This window comes from Galleria mellonella, unplaced genomic scaffold (genome assembly GCF_026898425.1).
Source record: "Galleria mellonella isolate WM207_F2 unplaced genomic scaffold, CSIRO_AGI_GalMel_v1 utg213, whole genome shotgun sequence".
NCBI classification, from domain to species: Eukaryota; Metazoa; Arthropoda; class Insecta; order Lepidoptera; family Pyralidae; genus Galleria; species Galleria mellonella.
In genome coordinates this window covers 4,806,633-4,829,981 of record NW_026442039.1, presented here as the reverse complement: position 1 = coordinate 4,829,981, position 23,349 = coordinate 4,806,633, and the positions used below count along the sequence as shown (strand labels likewise).

The following is a 23,349-nucleotide window of genomic DNA, read 5'->3' as shown; positions in this document are numbered from 1 at the left end:
AGTAAATGGAAATGTTAAAATCCGGTCTTTTAGACTTTTAGGGTTATAATGAACAAAACGTTAAGCTCCATTCACTAGGTCAATTTCGGTATAAACGAAAACACGTCAATGAATCCGAAAATTTAGAATTTCATGTCATGATCGACCCCCACTTGATCACTTCGACTCGATCGATCACTTTTAAATGATTATTGAGAGTTAGGTAAAATTTAATACTATGTTTGAAGTTTTTGACAGGCAATAATAACAGAGATTTCTAATTCGACTGAACGAAACTACTACAACATTTTTTAATTGTCACACTAAGGTAGAGGCATCCTGAATAATTACAATAAGACTTTTTTCATGAAGGTTTAAATAAAAAACGTATTTACCAATGTAACTCTTTTTTTCTGGAACGTATTGAATATTGAATTGAAAAATTATGCAATTACCGTCTACGAACACCTTACGAACGAACCTTATTCATAAAAACTAAGACGTTGCACAAACCTATTTAAACTATTAGAGTGTTTGGTCACTGTCTTTCAAATTGAGAAATTAACGCAAAAGAAAGGAGCAAAATATTTCAATAACTAAAATAAGTTTATAAGAGGTTTGACATTTTATGAATAGGGGGTAATTCTGCACAACAAAAACATTTACAATTGGAATGTTTTTATCACCACATTTATCCCTTTATTCATAAAAACGTCAATGTTTTCATAAAATCTATTTTAGTTATAGAATTATTTTGTATTATTTCTTTGTGCTAAATTCCCAATTTAAAAAGCGACAAAATTTTGGAATAGTTAAAATAGGTTTGTACAGTAGAATCTCAATTATCCGGATATTCGATTATCCGGACAAGACAGGACCAATCGGTTCTCATACAGTTGTGACAACCGAAGCGCATTAGGGACTTGGCCGCAATGAAAAGGTGTGATTCATTACGTTAAAAATTAATAACTAATTATTCCTAACCAAAATTTTAAATCACATTGGTATTATGTAATCTATTATTTCTATAGCTCGTATTTTTTATATACTATATTGTCTAAATGATACATGTACGATAAAACCCTTTACATAATAAAAAAAATATTAAAATTTAATTATTGTTTGATTTGACTTTGAAATTGATTATCCGGATTTTTTATTATACGGAATTCTTTTTTTATTCGAATAATTGAGATTCTACTCTAGAATGTTTTAATTTTTATGACTAAGGGTGTTAATATATAAAGATCATCCAAGTTCAAGGTTGCATAGGATTGATTGATATCCATAACGTCTGGCTCGACTCAACATCAAAAGATGTCTTTTGTTTAGTTTACAAACAGGGACTTTAATTGCAATGAGCTTGTTTTCATTTTTTTTTTTTTCTCGAATACCTTCACAGATTTTCGTTTCGAAAAAGTTTCAGAATCAGTAAATATGTTATGTCTTTTTTGGCAGCAAAACGTTTTTATTTAATATTATTTACATAAATAATATAGTAAAATTATAACTAGATGATGTTTAATAAATATTTAAGAAAAATTAAAAAGTGCCCTTAACAGGAGCAATCAAAGCTAAAACTGCATTTTTAAATCTTCGCTAGTCTGTCGGTCTTTTCCTTTTTGTTCATGCAAAAACTGCGACATCACATTGAATGTGATTTTTATAATTGTGTTCTTGAAGGTATAAATTAAAATATGATGTATGCTTTATTTTGATATGTCTGATCTTGATATGTAAGTCGGCAATTATCTCATTAAACTAACCCCATTACTAAGGATGTTAAAAGAAGATAGGTATTGTTTAATTATATAGTTATACATTTTGGCTACATTATATTTCGAGTTTTTACTTCTTGCAGTGATATACTGAGTGCTGTTCCTATACCAGTTTATTTCTTTGAATTAAAATAATATACCAATATCGACCATAAAAACTTCAAATCAACAATCACGGCGTAAAACTCTTTGTGGAGTTGCACAAAGAACGCCCGTAAAAAAATTAAAAAGCTTCGGAACGGAACGCAACTTCAACTCTTGTGTGCGTGGACTTAGCGCTTTGCGTATATGCATTGCAAGGATTCGTCTGAAGCATCAATGTGTTGGTGCAGTTGTGGGCGTGTGCGTGGAACGCGATTGTATCTGGGTCTCGGTTGTCAAGGGCAACCGTACAACCGCTGCAGCGAAAGCGTTGCGCTTTCAGCTCTGCGCTGTAATTATACGGCTTATTTTTAGAATCGGATGTTGTCGCTTTTTTGTGCAGAGAAGCTCGGTGCAGCGCGTTCTGTTTAGATGACGTTTGGAAATCTTTGAATTTTGTAAACTTGAATGAATGGAATTTAGTCCTTACGATTATTGTTATGAAAAATGTTCCTTTTTTCATTATGTGCTATTTATTAAGTGAAAACTATCACAAATAAAAGTCCCTTAGTGTAGTTTTTATTCGTATTGGAATTCATATTAAATTTAACATAAATTATATGGAACAGCCATAATAATCTATCGTTGTTACAAAAATTGATTATTTATTTATTTATTTATAGCAAGGCAACAGATTACAAATTAATACATTTATAAAATAAATATTACATAAAACGGCATTAAATTTGCACTCCAATAACTGCTCTGCATAACATTCGATATTATATACATTAAAAGAATGACGGCTATAAATTTAAAGTAACAAATTGACAGCCTTAATGTAACATTGCAAGGATTGTTGGATTATACTGGGCAAATTTTATAAACATTGTTGAAATAACCAGGGAAAGAACAAATTTTATTTATTTATTTATGGGTTTGGTAGGTTATAGCTTCTCACATATACAAATGTTTATATGAGTTTTCTTACCTTAAATTCTGAAATTTCGTAATAGTGTATTTTTTCATGTTTTCAAGTTCATTCATGCATTTTTTTTATTCAGTATTATGCATGAATAGTTAATTATTATTAAGTTATTATAGCTGTGACCTCTTTAAAAAAATAATAAATAAATAAATAAATAAATTTTCCTTTTACCAAATACCGTAGTAAGTAGTCTTGAGTTAAAATTTAGTAAATTTGCAGATAAATTTTTAATTTAAGTATACTTTTCTCATTTAATTCTGTATTATTGTCATTTGTCTGAATTCTGATTGGAATTGAATTTTATTCATTATTAATACCAATATATCTAATAACTGTATCCTCCTTATTATCAATCAACAATTTTGTTATTTTTTTATAGCCATACACAACTATTACATCCGGCGCCTAGGTATAATACCTGCCGGAAGCCGATATCTCTGTCGCGGTGATCACTCTGATAACAATCACTGATAACGTATCGATCACTTCGTGCGATACACTCAGAAGCTTTAAAGCATGCTATTGATTTGTATTTATATTTTAAGATGGAGGGAGACTTTGTACAAAAGTCGATTGCTTGGGTACCTCTGTCCCATTCGTGTTTCAACCGTGAAGCAGTTGTGTTTGCATGGCTGTGTTTCGGTTTGAAGGGTGGGATATGGCGTGAATTTACTGGGTACAGAGGAATAACACCTGAGTCCTCAGGAATGGCAACACATGGGGCGTAACATGGGTGAAACAGTATACTCTATTATGTCCATGGTACTGCTCATGTCTATAGGCGACGGTTACCACTTTCCATCGGGTGGGCCATCAGCTTGTTTACCATTCTAAGTTGTATAAAAAAAAAAATATTGAGGAAAATAAAGTATTAAATAAAATCTTCTACAGTGAATAAAAATCTTGATTAGAATAGGCATGGTAAATAAATTGATATGTTATTCATAGTTGCCATGTTAGTAATAATATTCAGAATACAGTAATGTACTTACAATACAAGTACTTTCAAAATGGCCGGGAGGACTATAGCGACATTGATGTTTTTATACGATCTGGCTCGAAAAACTATTATATTCATATACTCTCAGAGCAGCACCAGAGGTTCAGGTTTTCTATTGAATGCGCGCGTTGCGGTGTTTTTCCGTATGTGCTAAGTACAAATATAATACTGTAATTAATATATGTATATTATATATATATATATATATATATATATATATATATATATATATTGTTAATTATATTTATATAGTCATCAAATTTTTTTGCTAGTAAAAGTCTTTCAACTGTAATTAAATTGTATTTCAAACTATTATTTAATGATAATGTGTCTCCAAACCATATCATTAGAAGCATAATTATATTACCTGTCTCAAAATCCTAAATACACTTGATAAAAAAAAAATTAATTATAATTTGGAAATTGATTTATTGTTTTCCGCAGATCGTTTACAGATTTTCATCCATATCACTTTAAGCTCAAAGTCAAATAGACTCTATCTCATGATCAATAGGAATGAGATTGACGAAATCCGCTAATGGCATTAACACCGATGTTTTGTGTGAAATATTGATGATCAGTCCAGTAGTGTCGTGAGTATTGTTTTGAATAAAAATACTTCATACTCAAACGTACTCGACGTTTGTAATCGTCACAAAATTAGGTTTTGTCTGAGCACTCGAATTATACTTGATTATCCAAATGTAGTCAGTTTTTAATCTCAAATAAGATATTGGGTAGTTATTTAATTTATCAGATATTTTTGCACTAAGTCTCATGAACCAGCTATCATCGTGCTAGTATCGCTATATAGTACCATCGTGCGTAAGAGCATGATTAATCCAAATCTTCCGAGGCTATTCGCTCTCTTGCAGGCGAAAAGGCGGTCATGATTATTTTATAATCTACTTCCTTTGCTCTACCACGATCCCAAATTTATATTTGCGATTAAACTTGGTTTAATGGAGTGTTTATTTATTAAATTTTAAACATTGATTTGATTAAGGAAGGAATAGATACAATTGTTTCTAATCTTAATGTGTAATGGTAATTCTTTTCTTTTAACCCAGCAGTTTGAATTTATTATCTATTATAGAATATGGTACTTAAATAATAATTTTCTATTCATTTTAATTTCAAGCAATTATAAATTAGATTAAATTATCAAATTTTAGTCAGCCAATTATAACATGAACATTTCTGATTAATACAATAACACGACGGTTAGATTTTAGCACTATAATTATTCTTAAGCTAACTGGAGTTCAAAGTATTTATTTATATTTGCATAAGTTGGATACTGTATAAACTTGTATTTATCAAATAGTATACAAAACGTTTCTCACAGTTCTGCGTTCTAGATGACTGTAATGTTCAGCTTAATGATAACGTGCACAGGATACGTGCATCAGCGTGATTGCCGGTAAAGCGACTGATGCCGATTCAATTCCAGGCTATTATTTCATAAACTGTTAACCAATTGTTATTCCTATGTCTGTTATTTGAATTCATGTGAAATTACTAGATTTCTTTTTCTTCTTTTCTTTTCAATATTTAATTATACTTTTATTATATTAATAAAATGTAATATAATGTGAATTAATTTTATTATTAGTTTTACAAAAGTTTTAAAATATTTAAATATCGCAGTTAAAAAACAACAGCATAAATTTGATAAATCTAATATCAAAGTACATTAGAATGATAAGGTCTCGCGAGTATCCCGATATAGAGTTACGTCCCATCCTATTCAGGCACTCGAATCGAGTTGAATAGCGCCGCAGATGTGGCGTTTTTTACAACCATCTTTCCCACACTACCACTTTTTCTGATGCCTTAATACATCGACACAGGCCACGGTGCACTTTCTCGAAAGACTTGCCGCGCAATTTTATAACTTATATCTTGGTTATACGGCGTCTGTCTATGAAACAATATGGAGTTCAAAAGCAAATTTATGTTGGTCGATACAGTTTTGTAAAGATTTTTTGTGTACACGTCTGTCTGTGCTATCGGATGCGACATCGGAAATTGAATATTTTTTGTACTTGCACCTATGAGATAGAATTGTTTGAAGGAAGTCACATGTGTATAACGCTGATTGTATGATTTACTATTGTTTCCTCTTTAAACGCTCACTTTGCTTAACTACCAAGTTCACAACGCTCGGGAGCATCATTTGTTCATTGACTTTCATTTGACAAAGGACTATATGCATCAAAATCTCTATCAAAGGAAAACGAATATAAAACTTTATAAATACTCTTAAATCGATAAATTTTAAAGTTAAATTCTTCATACTTAATTTTCTATAAATTCATTATGTTGTTACCTGGAAGTTAAAATAGACTCTTGCAAAATCTCCGATTCAAATTTTAATAATATTCAAACATTTTCAGATTAGTAGAAAATAAGACGTGCATTGAAAGCGTGCATTCACCGGCGCGACTTTATTGAAGCTAAATAAAATATTCCCCACAATTAGATTTTCACCAAAACTTTATTCTTCTGCAGCGTAGGTATTTACTCTACTTTAAACTTTTACCTAGACGAAAGTAAGAGTTTGCACATACAGCTATTGACGTTATGAAAACTGTAAGCGTCTTTTGAGTTTACTTTGAAGCAATAAGAACGGGATTATCCCACAGAGAAAGTATGAATCAACTTAAGATATTACTTGCGGCAATAATAGGGATATTGGAAAGTACAGGCGGCTTAAACGTTAGATCTTCAGGTTTAGATTTAGGCGTCATATAAAATAAAAGCACAGATAAAAGTGGAATTGGATTTTAGAACTAATCTAACTTCTTAAGTGTCTGGAATCTGCTCATAATTCGTAAAAAGTTTCACAAGTCAATTTAAAATTCTCGAATTCCGGAAGAAGCGAAAATAAAATTTCTGTTACCAATTGAAAAAAAAAAAATTATTGTATTTAATCCAGTTAATAATGAGAAAAATAATATGCAAAATGTTACTAAACCAGAAAAAGAGGAAACGTAACTGGCCCGTTCAACTAAAAAGGAAGCGTATGGTATTGCACAATCCGTAGCGTTGCTCTCGTTATGTACCAACAGTTAGCTGGGATGAAATTGGCCAATTTGTTTATTTGTTTTCATTGGCCTCACTGAACTTGACTCCCCATTATCGCATTCACGGGAGGAAGGCGTATTATTTATTCGATTATTCCGTGGGACCGCGCCGGCTCGTCTTCGACATCAACTTGCCAAGTATTAATGTCAAATATTTGATTTCTGTAGAGCTAATCAAATTATAATATTTTAATAATTCTCAATGTGAAAGTTTATATTCATATTTCCTTATCTTGTTATCTTGACATTCGACTTCAAAAGTAAAGTTACAGCGATAATTGAAGCAATATTAAAATTACCAATCAACAAACTGAATTTGTTGATGTTTCTATTACAAGATTGAATTCTACGCAGTGGAAACAAATTGTAAAACATAACTTCTGTTTATATTTTTATTATTATTAGATTATAATTTGCGAATATAGGTTCTAAAATAGGCAAAAAATAATCAGGAATCAATACTGAAAAATTATAAATGCATTTTTTATACGACGCAAAGAAATTTATGTATATAATTACATAATTTTTCTTTATTTCTTATTGTATTTAACAATGTGGTTGGTAGATACCAAAATAACTTCAATTGTAAACCCTATTGGGCACAACAAGCAGGAGAGAAGAGGACAATCTTATTTTACTTTATAAATAGTTAATATATATAATGATATAACTTAGTAATCCATTGATTACATTTTCTTCTATTTATTTACATACATATATAGATATTTTAAACACGTTAGTTGGTAAATTAACATACCTAATGAATACAAAAGCTTCTTGATTATGGGTAAAGTTTAATTCGCAGACTGTGACAGAGTGAGTAAAATAATAACAACATGTTAGTATGTGGCATAAGATTATTAATACATGCTACATTATTATAATAAATGAATTATTGATGACGATTCTTCTGTAAATAATATTTATGTTTTCATAGAGACATATTACACTATTAACTCAAAAGAAACATACCGAAATCAATTAAGCACAATTGCATTTAATTTGCATGCCATTTTTTTACCATAAAGTAAGTGTAACAAAACTTAAACGATACAGTTTTTTTTTAATGGACGATAATGGAATGGTAACCTCGTCTGCGCTACGGTATACGCTGGCGAGGCACCAGTGAGGGACGATAGGTGAGAATGAATAGGCAGGTCAGTTAGCCCACCGTGATCAATACACCTGAAGTTCAGCACGATGATTTTCAGGGGGACCACGTGGAAGTGGACCTGACAAGATATTGGTAGTAATGGAACTAGTAGTTCTCATTACTAACAATACCTTCCCCCCAATGATACAGTTATTACATACCTATAGAAAATTAATATTAAAATGATATTAGAGAGTTCAGACAAAAGAAAACATTACAAGTGATATATTCGAGAAGATTTTGAACTTGGCAAGAGTTCGTTGTCAATAAATAATTTTTGTACTCTTAATATTATGTTGAGACTTTATTAAAAGTAAACGTTTTATCTTTATTACATTTAATAACTTTTTTCTCAAACATGCTTGGAAATGTGAGCATTATTTTGACAATCTTCTTCGAGATAAGTCAAAATTGCCGTACTGGCCAGCTACATGCGGGCAGCGGCCGGTAAAAGTTGTATGAAAATCCATATCTGTCGTGTTTTGCGGCCAGATAAATTACTATGTAAACTCATATCTGTCCTGTAATTTAAAAATGGAATGACCTTTTACTTCGAAACATGGCTACCAATGAGGTAACTAATAATTTAAGAATTCTCTAAAGAGCTTACTTTTCATTATAATCATTTTTGCTTATGGTCTCTCTTTATGTCTTTAGTACTTATATCCACATGATCTTATGTATTTAATAGTGTAATATACGCCTTATGAATACATTTTACAATTGAGTCCTATTTAGAATACAGTGATCAGAATATCCTTTTGTAATTCTCTTGTAGATTTACAATTATTATTTTTATAACAGTATTGTGCATACTCGAATTTTGTAATACTACAGTTGATATATGTAGTTAGATTTAGAAAACTATCGAGATTACATAAAAGATTTAAATAAACTATTAGATTACTAGAACTCCTGTTCGCGTTATATCTTTCGGCAGCTGTAACCAACAACATAATCCGTGTTGCAGTAAGTTTGGCCTATTTCTTCAGTATCGGGCAATAACTAATGCAACAATACAATGTAGAGCGTATTCACCTAATAATATAGAATATTACTCTCTATATTGGCTGAAATCCAAACCAATGTCAATTCTAAAGTACTAAACTTCGATTCGAACTCAGCGTTTGATATTTTAGTAACAATAAGTCAAGAATTTCGTCCGAGAATAATATTGAAGAAGTCAAATTCTTGTGAAGTACCGAAAAGCAGTTGTGTTTGCATGATTGTCTTTCGGTTTGAAGGGTGGAATATGACAGTGAATTTACAGGATACAGAATAACACCTGAGTCTTCAGGAATGACAATGCAGGAGGGGTATCAAAGGCGAAACAGTATACTCTGTTATGTCCATGGTACTGCTCATGTCTATAGGCGATGGTTACCACTTTCCATCAGGTGGGCCGTCAGCTTGTTTGCCGATGCTTGTTTGTTTTCAAATGCAATGAGGTGTTCATGAGGTATGGTTTCTAGTGTAATATTACAAAAGGTATCTAGCTGTAATAAATATTAAGTATGAGAATTTAGCTCTATCATCATAGCAAATGTAAGTACTTAGCTAACATATTGTATACAGGTCTCACATATTATGCAGTTACGATAGAACTGCAATTCGAACTGGAATGTTGAAACTGTAAAGTTTTCTGTATGTGCACGATCAGTAACATGTACACAGAGACAACTTTCAAATTCTTTTTTTGAAGTTATAAGTTACATAGGGGTCTGTAAGGTCCGTCCTCGCTTTTGGATACGGGCGACGAACCTGTCGACTTTAGTGGAAAGAATAGTGAATATTGAAGGAGCCAAACTAAACGTCAATAACAACAATCGAAAGATTTTCCTGTTATCTCATTGTATATATACTATATTTATCATTACAATTCGATCTGTAGAATGAATCGTAACATTTTATATTTACGTGAGGCCTGCGTGTTAGATAACAAGGTACAATACAAGGTACAGTAAAGACAGTTTTTTTTTTATACAACTTAGAATGGCAAACAAGCTGACGGCCCATTTGATAGAAAGTGGTAACCGTCGCCTATAGACATGACCAGTACCATGGACATAACAGAGTATACTGTTTCGCCCATGATACCCCCCATGCGTTGCCATTCCTGAGGACTCAGATGTTATTCCTCTGTACCCTGTAAATTCACGCAATATCCCACCCTTCAAACCGAAACACAGCCATGCAAACACAACTGCTTCGCGGTTTCAATTCTATAATTTGTATATTTACCTTTTAATTGACAAAGATATAGATATAATCGAACGTTCGATTCGTTACGAGTAAGATACACACTACAACAAATCGTTATATGCTGTACAATTCGAATTATGACTATAAACTAAGCGTAAAGTATGTAACAGAAAATTGTAAAATTTTCTATAAAAATACTTTACGATTCATCGCTGCATTACCAACTATACAGTTAAAAAGTTATGTTGTAGTGAATGTAACCAGCATTAGATATAATATAGAACATAGGAGCTTAACATAGCAGTTTAACCCCTTATTTACAATAACTACAAACTTGTTACCTATTTTAACTATTCAATTAGTTAGTCTCTTTTTTTAAAGGAAATTTCTAACATACAAAACATAGTTATAGTCAAAATTGGTTTGTAAACAACTTTAGTTTTCTTAAATAATGTAACTTTGGGATAGAAATTTGTAATAGACAAAAGAAAGCGCGAATGTTACGTTTCGTTTCACCAATGAAAATTGTGCTGTTTCCGTTTCGAATTCGCTCATATGTATAATTAAAGGGCTAAATTACGTGACATCATGCACATCACCGTCAATGGCAGGCCGATGCGTCATCGCGAAATGCCATCTCTTTGACGCTATCCCCTATTTCCCGCTCCACTTTGACACAGAAGAGTGACGTTCACGGAACGCGCCCTTCTCTTACTATCTGTCTATATAGTTCCTGTAATAGTTTCGTACGCTCGTACTTATCTGTACATCTGTATATCTATGGCCTCATCGTCAACACGATGTAGTTGTCATATGCGTAGCAGGAAAATGGGGATCGATTTGCGAAAGCTGCACACAACGAAAGCATTAGCGGAAGCACGCGAACGCACCGGACCTCGCTTCACGGTCTGCTGCCATCGCTCTATATCTATACCTCTAACAAAACAATCCACAAAAACCAAAAGCTTCCACTATTAACTGTACACTTGCACATACGAAAGCTCGCACGAAACTTTGGAATTGAGCCGCGAACTTGTACCTTCTCTGGTCGCTCGATCCATCCGCGCCTCCTTTTTTTCTTCGTACCGCTGCCTCGGAAACACAAAACGGTTCGAAGGACGCAAGCGAAAAATAAACAAAAAGGGAATAAGAGTTCGCGATCGCGTCAGTTGTGCGCGTGTCGCGTCGCGCGGTGCTAGGAGCGCGCGCGTAAAAACGCGACGGCGGTCGGCGGCTGACTGGCGCGCGCGTCGGCCGACGCAGCTGCCGCGGCGGCCAATGGCGGCCGGTCACGTGACGCGCCCCGCGCCCCGCGCCCGCACACGCTTGTTTACAAATAATAATAATAGAGCCGGTGGCGCCGCCTCTACACCGCGGCCGGCCGCCGCGCGGCTACGCGCTACGAGCTACGCACAGCTGTCGCTGCATTTGGCGGGATTCGATTCGAAGCACATTCGCTCAAAGCTTCGATCTGTTTTTGGTGCTTTCGCGTCGGCGTTCTATCGATCGGCACGCAACGCAACCTTGCAGCCGTCCGTTAGATTCTTTCGCTTTTGTAGTAATTAGTCGGAATTCATTTCCACATTATCTTCCGACTACCGTCATAATTTTATCTATCCGAATACGAGTACATTCGACAATTAACAAGTCTTATATTTGTGCTGTTAATTACTTGAAAATGATTAAAAAAGGGTTGACGGTAATAACTGGTAATGAAATTGTTTCGCAATTTTTGCGGAGGGTGCGACATTCCCCATTTGGCGACAGGTTGATGTTTCCGATTGTTTTGCGTTCAGGATGTAAGGTGCAAGAGGGTTTGAACCCCAGTTCATGTAGTACACCATAGCACACTCCCCTCGACCTAAATCTGTGATCTGAGGAGCCCCATGGACTCAGTACGGGCCGGGACACTTGACAGTCAGCTTTAATTGATCCCCTTTCCTATTAACTTCACACCTTAATATTGTCCCAGTTATAATGAAGGTGAACCACGAAAAGGTGCCTGTTTAAAATGGCCCAATATATTTTTTGACTTTTTTAAACGAACTTAAAATATTGTTATTTAGATACCTGTTTATATATAAATAAATAAATTTCAAATTCAAGTTATCTTTATGCAAATAGATTTATTTATATTTTTTTTTGTGAGTGGCGACCACGTACAGACAAAAGCAGTGTAGGACGACTGGCCACTCGATGTAGTGACGACCTCAAATGCATTGTAGGGAGTCAGTGGATGCAGGTGATAGTCTATGGGGAGGCCTATGTTCCGCGGTGGATAAATAATGAGATGATGACGAGATGATTATAAACTCTTTTAAATCATCATTTTTTATGTTTCTACCGCATAAAATAATTATGCTCACTGCTATTATCACGAATGAGGTAATAAGATGTATTAGTTGAACGTAACCTTGATTAGCCCATATTCCGTCGAGCATAACTTGAATCTAACTTGGAAAGGGGCGAGCCTACCGTCATTATAAGTGTTAATCAACGCTCAGTGAGAAAAATTTAAATTAACACATAAAGTTAAATCGTCGGTCTGCTTTCAACTCACGATCATGTTGGTACAATTGTGAATGTCATTTATTAACCGACTTCAAAAAGAATGAGATTATCATATTTTTTTTATGTTTGTTACCTCACAATTCCGTTATTTCTAAATCCATTTGGAAAATTCTTTTTTTATCTGATAGGATATTTTTACAAATTGGTCCCATAGAAGTTTTATGAAAATCGGTCCAGTAGTTTAGTTTTTAAATCATAATAACTGAGTATGTCACAATTAAAACCGGTTTCTTTTTTAAAATACAATCTCAGTTTTTTTTTTTCGGAAATAACAAATTATTATTAAGAGGGACCATACAGTCTAAATTATCGTATTGCTAATTTTGCATCACCTACTTACATATATTAAGTTTGTGTTCCATAAAAAAAGCTGATGTTTGGTCCCGGCATAGGGTGGCCACTTCTTCCTTTCTCGTGGGTGCTGTAAGAAGCGACTGGAACTTGACGGTCGAAGGACGAGCAGCTGCGTCTCTCTTAAAACATGACTAAAGCCTAACTGCGGTTGTCAACCAGTCTGCCAAGCGTGGCAAATACTGGCAAACCCCCCCATTAGAGGGAGGCCTGTGTTCAGCATGGGCTCGGTGTAGTGATATCAAAAATAAAAACTGTTCTTAACATATTTTTTAATTTCTGTTAAAAATCCGAATTGAAATTAAGTCGGAATCAGAGAGTTTAGATTTTATTTATTTATTTATTTATTCTTTATTGTACACAAAAAAATTACAACATATAATATATATAAAATAAAAATGTACAACTCTGTAAGAGTTCTCTTCCAGCAAACCCTGAGTGGAAAGGAGCATTAATTACTAGCGGGCAGTATGCGTACAATAATAATAGAAGGAAACATTATAGATGTTTCTATTAAAAAAAAATATATGTTGACATATATAAGTAACTCATACAATTAAAATCAAAATACATACATATCTGTATACAATAATACATATACATATATATGTTTTTATATAGATGATTCATTTCATATATATTGTTTTTTTTAATTCTTTGATATAAAATTTCTAGTAGCTAAGAAACTGGCACGATTAAATGTATAATATAGTACGGATAAAGTACAGTATGGACACAGTATATGGTAGAGTACCAGTATAGTATAGCATCTATACAAAATTTAATAGTCAGTAAGACGTAAAATTCAAATTAAATTAAAATAAAAACGTCCTTATGACGACTTCATAAACATCATATTACGACTTTTACTTGTTAGTACCAAAGATAGCGTTCCTTTTCATTATTTCTTTAGTTATATTAGTCCTTTTTTCTTTATCATATGCATTATTTATTCGAACTACATGATATTGCAAGTAAATAATTATGACAGAGGGAGACTTTGTACAAAAGTCGATTGCTTGGGTACCTCTGTCCCATTCGTGTTTCAACCGTGAAGCAACTGTGTTTGCATGGCTGTGTTTCGGTTTGAAGGGTGGGATATGGCGTGAATTTACTGGGTACAGAGGAATAACACCTGAGTCCTCGGGAATGGTAACACATGGGAGATATCATGGGCGAAACAGTATACTCTGTTATGTATATGGTACTGCTCGTGTCTATAGGCGACGGTTACCACTTTCCATCAGGTGGGCCGTTAGCTTGTTTGCCGTTCTAAGTTGTATAAAAAAAATAAAATAAATAATTAATTATACATAGAAACAGAACTTAATTCTAAATATAGTTACAGTACGATGTCACTGTAAAATTATCTTGTATATAAAAATTTGAAACGAGTAACTGTTGAGTTTCTTGCGGATTTTTTTCAATAGATAACAACATCCCGAATCCAGCAGTACAGTCATAAAAGAATTGACGTTTTAAAGGAGCTTGTAAACAAGTCAATTTGAGTATACGAGTAGATCTATTCTATTCTATTCTGTGCAATTATCTTCTAGAAGAAGAGTGTGGAATAAAAACAATTTTCGCCATATTAGTATTAATGGTATTGATCATGTAATTAAACATTATATATTACTATTTAGTTATGTAGTAATTGTATAGTAAATTTGGTATTTTTTTTTATATAATCTTTTACTTAATCTAACTTAGTCTTATCCCCTATTTGGCATTGTAATTTTACTGCAGCTTTGAAATTAGAACTGGACTAAAACGGATTCAATGACATAACATAGTGATACAGGGGAAAGGGATTATTAGTAATGGAGTCTAACTGACCCATTGCCAGCAATACACCCTATCAGGTCGACCTCCACGTGGTTCCACCTGGAAACTATCGTGGTTAGTTCTAGTGAAATTCGTTACGATGTGCTAACTGACCTGCTTTCATCGTCACCTATCATCGCTCACTGGTGCCCCGCCAGCGTATACCGATAGCGCAGGCGGGGTTACTATTCTATTATCATCCAATAAAAAAAAAACATAGTAATACGTTCCGTTACACACTTTTTCTTCTCCGCGCACGTTTTAACATAATCAAATATTATGCCTAATAAATGCAACATTTTGGTTGAAATTTAAGACAATATTATTCTTGATATAGCGTGTGTGATACGTGAAAGTGAAATGGAACGCCTGGCGGTTTTCTGAAATAGAAAAAGCAATTCTGAGAAAAACGAATATTTCATCCCGATCGCACCCCTTACCACTGTGACTCATCAGAATTTCACTGCCAGCGCCACCCAGTATTACTCATTCTCTGTTTAGTTGTAACATCATTATTTATCAAATTCATTATAATCGGACATCTGGCTCTATTATTATATTAATTACATTTTGAAACTTTTATAGTTATATATAATTATAGTTGTTTTGGATGATATATTAAATTTTTTGATAATAGAAAATCTCCTTCGAGATTAAAAATAAAAATTGAAAAGATTGCAATGCGTGCAAAACTGCAAACGGCGTTCTTGCATCGCACCGCGCCAATTTCATTGCTACAAAAGTGCGTAATATCGATTACTGGCTCCCTTACCCCATCCTCCGTCTCGCTCGCGCGACGCACACAGCCACCGCGGAAGTGAGAAAAGCGTAAATCGGAACGCACCGCGGATGCTACGACTTTACGCGGGGCCAGTAGACGCTATTTTAATGTTTTAGTTTGACATAGGCCATTTCGGTCGCGGCGTACGCGTCCCCCGCTGTCGTCGTCATGACAACCGATCTGTCACACGCACAGAACATAAAACGCAAGCATTGATTTTTTCCCTGCTTCCTCTTTTACTTTTACGCGTGTCGAGCGACTTTTTGCTTGAATTTTTATTTTTAAAAGCGCGAGTTTCGCCGCTTCTCCGTAAGTGCTCCCCGCTTTATTGACGACACTTTCAATTGTCCAATTGAAATTTAATTAACGAAAATATATATTTTTATATTTTATTTTATATGTCACTCTGTATTGTATTCTTAGTGATCAATAAAATAAGCAAGTGTTATATTTCGACAAATTAATTATGAGAAGTTGTAGAATAATTAAAAAGTTTTTTAATTTTTACTTTTGTTGACATTCTGTGGTCACCTATTTGAGATAGAATTGCTTTTATTTTTTATTTTTTTTTTTTTAATTTAGAATCGTATTTATTTTAATTTAAAAAAAAAACTAAATGAGTATTATGGATAATGACAATACAAACATTATTGTTGGTTACATAAAAAAGATCAAGTTTCAAGCCTAAGGGAAAATTTGTTAAGGTAGGCCCAGTAAGCCCAAGGGTGCGGGTCTAAGGGTTGAATTTTCTATCCCTCACAGATGTGGCGATTTTCACCCTCTCACTCTCTCGTTAACTCAATAAGAGGAAAATATGTTGTCTCGGAGGGCGCTATCGAGATTAATCGCGATTTTTGCAAAGATTTATTGCTTTCCGTACAAATTATATTATGTATTAAAAATATATTTTTTTTTTAAATGCGTCACTGGCCAAAGACAAAATATACAGTCAAGGAAAGACTATAGTATTTACATGTAACGATTCATATTTTCGTCCCATTACCGGGTAGTTGATATTGATTGACCAGGTCAAAATGCTAAATTCCCTATTTACTAAATGTATGCTTTGTATGATATAACAGTGAATTTACAGGGTACAAAGGAATAACACCTGAGTCCTCAGGCATAGCAACGCATGGGGGGTATCATGGGCGAAACAGTATACTCTGTTATGTCCATGGTACTGCTCATGTCTATAGGCGACGGTTACCACTTTCCATAAGGTGGGCCGTCAGCTTGTTTGCCATCCTAAGTTGTATAAAAAAAATTACCATCAATATTAGTGTTCCAGGGGTTTATTTTTTGTATTTTTTTTTATGAATGATAATATTGGGGTAATCCCCACTGCGCTATAGATTTATGTTGGCAGGACATCAAGTAGGGATGATAGGTAAGGATGAAGTGAGGACATTTGGCCCATCGTGACGAATTCACAATGAAGTAATGAGGAGAAACCACGAAGAGGGACATGGTACACCCTTTTTAGTGGACCTCTTTCTTCTCTATTGCAATCAATATTGATGATTGATGGCAAAGGAGTTGATGATCCTTATTCCTAATACTCCCTTCCCCCTAATGTTCCAGAGGGAATTGCGTAGATGTCAACCTGACGGAGTATATTGCTAGAAATAGGACTATGGGGTTTACCCGTGACTAAAAATCAGAGGGGGAAGGGATTGTTAGTAATGGGAGTCTAACGTCTCCATTACTACTAATATAGGGTATATTCAGGTCAGGTTAATCGTGATTTCCCCTGGAAGCCATCTTGGTAAATTCTTGTAGAATTCGTCACGATGGACTAACTGACTTGCTTTCATCCTCACCTATTATTCCTCACTGCTGTCACGCCAGTATATGCCAAGAGCGCAGGCGGGGTAACCATTGCATTATCACTCTTCAAAAAAAACTTTTTGAGGGGGTTATCCTGCGTCGTTTGTCGATACGAGGTCGCCACATTTATTGGGATCGGTGAAAATAAAAACGAATACAATAAATTATAATTTTCATCAATTTATTACTTTAGGAATAAACGTTACAATTATGTATTAAATAACTAACAACCACTTGTACCTAATATTTACATAGTCACAACTATACTAGTATTAATACTTGGTTAAATGTTTAGTGCCAAATCTAATTTTGTTACTTTACAATTATAATACTCTGCCTAGGACAATTGCGGTTAGCGTTATGTAGATACGAAACAATGTAGAGACACGTCGCCGGTGATTATAAAAAAAAAAAACTAAATATATTTTATGGTACTTTTTTGATTACGGTTTTTTTAAACTGAATGATACAAATTTATATCTTCATTTGCTTCGGGCTTCGGTGGCTGTAGTAAAGCAATGTTGGAGATCTTTGTAAATAACAACAACAACAAGGCATCTCATTGCCCACCAGATGGTGTGGGCGGGCGAGGTACGGGCCTCGGGGCGTACCCCACTACCCCGGCTTCAACTCCGGAGGCAACAACCTCCGGGTCACTGGGTATCAAGCCGACATATACTGCTGGTCTGTGTATGTCGGCGTGGCGCTTTTTTGTAAATAATAAAGGCGGTCTCTTGACATCAGAGGGTGACACAAGCAATAGTTCTGATTATAATAGGCAAATCATTGTTATCATCATCATCATAACGGGAATGACGTCGTGTCTCAACATTGTTGACAAAAAAGTATTTGTCTGATTTGCAATACCAGGCCCTTATGGAGAATAGCCATTAATTAATTTTAACTTAATTATCATTTCACACTACTTACTTCACCGTCATCACATTCTTGTACAGACATGTCATTAATCGTATATATTCACTATCAAAATAGACAGTCTCACACAATATGGATGAACTCTGAGCAATCATAGTCCATAGTACGAGATCTTTATTAAATTCTTAGCCTCGGTACAGTTTTACTACAGAGTGGCTGGTGTGAGTTGTACAAAGATTTACGTTACGATTGCTTTCCCATAAGTTGATACGAAAGGGAGAGGAGATAGATTCCTCGTCATTGCTAGAAGTCTTTAACAGATCGACTTCCACGCGGAGACGCCCGGAAAACGTCGTGGTTAATTCCTGGTAAATTCGTCACCATTGTATTATAATGGCGCAGTCAATATTACCTATTCATGTTTAGAAACCAAAGTTTCCGCAACTATCCGCTAGAGGCGCTGTTTTGTTGTCATTACAAATTATCGACAAAAAAGTAAGGCAGTTATATCGTAAATATTTGTACAAACTCATACTGCTCTCACACTGTATTCTAGTAGGATTAGGTATACTTTATAGTTTAACATTAGTTAGAGCTTGTGAAGTTGTGAGTTCAAGTTATGGATTGTAGTTCAGCAGTGTTTATTATGATAAACACAATAAACCTCGCGGTATGTACGGGGATGCTGCGGGGAAAGATACCTGTCCCGTGGGATCATGCATTTTAGATTTTTTTCATTCAATAAATATAATGATTCAGTATTTAGTTCATTGTAATATTGAATATTGTTTTCTTTTATTAAACCAAGTTTAATAAAAAGTTTAAAAATCAACAATTAATAAAGAAATCTCAGATACTTTTTTTTATGCATAGCATTATACAATGAAAAAATAATCCTATTTTGATTACGTATAAAAGAATTCTGCAATACGAAAAAGTGCCTGTTATTTTAAACATACATTATATTTTTGATAAATTCTCAGGCACTTAAATTTAATACTTAATAATTATACTTATAATTACAAAAATAAAAATAATGATATCACCCAGTGACGCCATCTATTATCGCATAGTAGGCACTAGCAGCCAAAAGTGAAAAATGATTTGTAGTTAGATATAATAAAATTTACTTATATTAATAGATTTAAAAAAAAAACGTCGCTGTATATAGCGACAACTTTGTTTTTGTCAGTAATATTTATTCTTTAATATCAATTAAATTCTTTACTAGCCTTATTAATGGCTAATGTAATAATTCGGAATATTATAAAAATAAACAAAGATCGCAAGTTAAAAGAATACGTTGAAATAAACAAAAAAATTTTTATAGAAAACAGAAATGTTATGACATCATGAATGTAAACTTAAAACTATGAAGGCAGTGTTATAAGGGGAAAAGCTGGCAAAATATAATGTTGTTTACTATTATAAGGTCTTTTTAATGTTTCTTGGTATTAAAGTCAATTATAGTAATATAGTGCCATCTAATGATTAATAGCATGAACATATAACAGTTTTATTTGTTTTAATACCTTATAATTCAATCACACATTATTCATTTATATAACAATATTAATTCATATTTAGTTATTAGCTATAATAGTGCATTGGCAACAGCTAGGTATCCAAAATATGTCAGTGTAAAGATTTTGTCCGCTTGCTTCTAGTGCCACCAAACGTTTTTGGATATATTTTTGTTCACATCTAGAACTGTATCCCGATGGTAGCGAGCACAAACCACTGCAATCTGTTGATCTGTATAATAAGAATGAAAAGTATATTAGAGTTATAATTAAAAATTTAACTTTTAGAACTAAATATCAGTATTAATAGTTATTCTATTCGACGCTAGATGGCGCACAGACAGATATCTTTAGTTTCGTGGATTTTAATTGTATTAAAATAAAATAAATATCTTTAATAAATAAAAATATACTCACGTGCAGATTTCAGCGCGCACCAGTTGCGTCATATTGTCGGGCATGTTGACGACGTAGCGCCAGTTGCCCTTGTTGTTGAGAGCTGCTCGGGGAGTGATGTATTCGGTCCGTACTCGGCATAGTTCTTGAGTATTTGCCGCTTGACGTCGGGGGCGCTCTGCTGAAGTCTCTGCACTAATACAAAATGATAATAGACATTTCAAGAAAGTTGAAATTTAAATATTTGACCTGAGTGCCTAGCGAGAGTTGCACAAAGATTTTCTGAAACATGATTGATTTTATTATTTAGTTGGTCACTGAATAAAATTGGACACGAAATACTAGATGGCGCTAGAATTCATTTTCTCCCGCGAATGCTCAGGCGCAGGTTTCCTTTCAACGTTTTCCTTACTGACTACAGTAGTGGGTTTTCATAAAGGGTATTTTAAGGTTTCTCCAAAATTGGCAACGCGCACTTGACACCTCTAGTGATGCAGAAGCCCATATGCTATAGTGAACGTTTATCATCAGACGGGCTGTATGCTTATTATGTAAGATAGCAAACCTATCTTCGTGGTATAAAAGAATATATTTCAGAGGTATTGTTACATGTGACCTAGTCACAATTATTGTTATTAATATACTGTTATAATTTACCTAGCCAACCCCAAAGCTATTCTGAGTGCTTCAGCTCCAGTGAGGGTCCTCTTCGCGGATTCTTTCACCAACTCAGCGTTGCGTCGCCGCCGTGTGCGGTGGACAGTCGACGAGCGGGTCGGAAAAGTCACGGAACGTTGCACTGTCACGTCTGAGCGAGACGGAGATATGTATCTGGATAGAAGCGAAAAGGAAAATAATCATGAGTCATAAAATATAAAAATAAATTATTTATTGACCGCATTACAAAAATGTTTGGTACAAAAGGCGGACTTTATGCTATATAGCATTCTCTCCCAGTCAACCTTTGGCAAAACAGAAATGTAATTATGCGGCGAATAAATTGAAAATTGTTAGAGATAATCACTTACAGACGTATATAGATTGACTTAATAATATAACAACACATACAATATGATTGAATCGAAGCATTTGGCATTCCATTGTTTCTGCCTACCCTAATGGGAGACAGACGTGACTGTAACATATGTATATATACAATATGGAACTACTGCATATTATGATTACATAAATATACTTACATGAATACATTAAACAAATATTATTTACATATAAAAATATATATTATAAAAACAAACAAACATCTTTATCGAATAAAACTTTGTACAAGTGGCCATATGGCATTTTGTATCAGCTAACCATTAGGTAAGAACAGAAAGCGTATGAAGGGCAGATGTGGTGCAAATATGTGACATAATTACATATATATAAATTTGACGTATGTATATTGGATGTAGACTCCCAGAGGGAGACTTTGTACAAAAGTCGATTGCTTGGGTACCTCTGTCCCATTCGTGTTTCAACCGTGAAGCAACTGTGTTTGCATGGCTGTGTTTCGGTTTGAAGGGTGGGATATGGCGTGAGTTTACTGGGTACGGAGGATAACATCTGAGTCCTCAGGAATGGCAACGCATGGGGGTATCATGGGCGAAACAGTATACTCTGTTATGTCCATGGCACTGCTCATGTCTATAAGCGACGGTTATCACCTTCCATCAGGTGGGCCGTCAGCTTGTTTGCCATTCTAAGTTGTATAAAAAAAATGTAGTTGGCAATATTGATTGTAAAATATATTTATTATTGTTATTCTAATATTGAATACTTCTAATATTGAATTTAGAACTTTTTTCTATGATCATGCATAATTTCAGACGCAATGTACATTGTTTATTTACTAGTATACTCACTTCCACCATTCGCTGGGGTTATAGTGTGTGACTCCGCTGGAAGCCTGCCGAAACCAATCGGTCGAGTCGTAATTCGGGTAAGCATTATTATTTGGAGTGCTATAGCCGTTTTGATTGAATCCGAAATTTTGATTAATAGCCGTCTGCCTGTAGACTTTCTTGTCGTAATTGTTCTCGAACTGGTTGTGAGTAGGGTTCCAGAACCCTGGTGATGAGGTGTGGTAGCCGTGGAACCCGAATTTCGTGAAGTTCGATGATTGGAATGTGTTGATGTTGTATGGGGAGGGGTCTGCCGGCGATGGTGGTTGCAGGGGTGTTTTTTGCGAGAAAATATCTGAAAAAAATATATTATAAATAAATTAATATAACTATTTAGTAGCTACAATTTCTGTTTTTTTTTAATTTTTATTATCGCTTGCTATAAAGAATATTGTATTCCACAAAAAAACCGATTTCAATTGTGACAAAACCAGTTATTTTGATTTGAAAACTAAATTACTGAACCGATTTTGATGAAATTTTTATGGGACAAATCTGTAAGTATTTTATTTCACATATAAAAGATTTTTTTCAATGTGAGGAGTTCTGAGGTAACAAATATAAAAAATACAAGCAAATTGAGAACCCCCTCTTTTTTGAAGTCGGTTGAAAAAGATAATGTTTATTTCTAGCTCATATTTCTGTTCCACTTGTATCCCTATCATGAAGAACTTTATTTATTTATAAAAAACAGGTTGTCGTGCAATTGTTCTTACATTTATCTAGGTTGGTTGAATGGATGATAATGGAATGATGACCCCGCCTGTGCTGTCGGTACACGCTGGCGAGGCACCAATGAGGGATGATTGGTGAAGATGAAAAGGCAGGTCAGTTAGCCCATCGTGACGAATTCAACGATAAATTAGTCACGATGGTTTCCAGGGGGAACAGCATGGAGGTCGACATGGTAGGGTACATTGATGACAATGGGAACTAACCTCCCCATTACTAACAATACCTTCCCCCCATTCATCTAACTTTGGAGGATAGTACATATTACAATAAAACTACAGAATTCGGAAG

The 23,349-nt window shown here is 34.2% G+C and overlaps 2 protein-coding genes across 5 annotated transcripts in view; both read right to left on the bottom strand.

Annotated features, from left to right (window-relative positions):
- LOC113511908 (methylcytosine dioxygenase TET) overlaps window positions 1-11,526 on the bottom strand; it is a 177,270-nt gene extending 165,744 nt beyond the window's left edge. For all 3 annotated transcript variants that reach the window (XM_052894489.1, XM_052894491.1, XM_052894490.1), the window contains exon 1: window positions 11,310-11,526. The gene's annotated coding sequence lies outside the window, so the exon portion shown is untranslated. The remainder of the gene's footprint in view (window positions 1-11,309) is intronic.
- Window positions 11,527-17,787: 6,261 nt separating this feature from the next.
- Window positions 17,788-23,349, bottom strand: part of LOC113511546 (protein spaetzle 5) — a 68,184-nt gene continuing 62,622 nt past the window's right edge. The window contains exons 5-8 of one of the 2 annotated variants that reach the window (XM_026895173.3): window positions 22,288-22,621; window positions 21,080-21,253; window positions 20,444-20,617; window positions 17,788-20,258 (exon numbers count right to left, since the gene is read on the bottom strand). In XM_026895173.3, the coding sequence (XP_026750974.2) occupies window positions 20,087-20,258; window positions 20,444-20,617; window positions 21,080-21,253; window positions 22,288-22,621 (854 nt within the window). In that variant the 3' untranslated portion in view covers window positions 17,788-20,086. The remainder of the gene's footprint in view (window positions 20,259-20,443; window positions 20,618-21,079; window positions 21,254-22,287; window positions 22,622-23,349) is intronic. The other variant, XM_031913513.2, reaches the window with a different exon arrangement.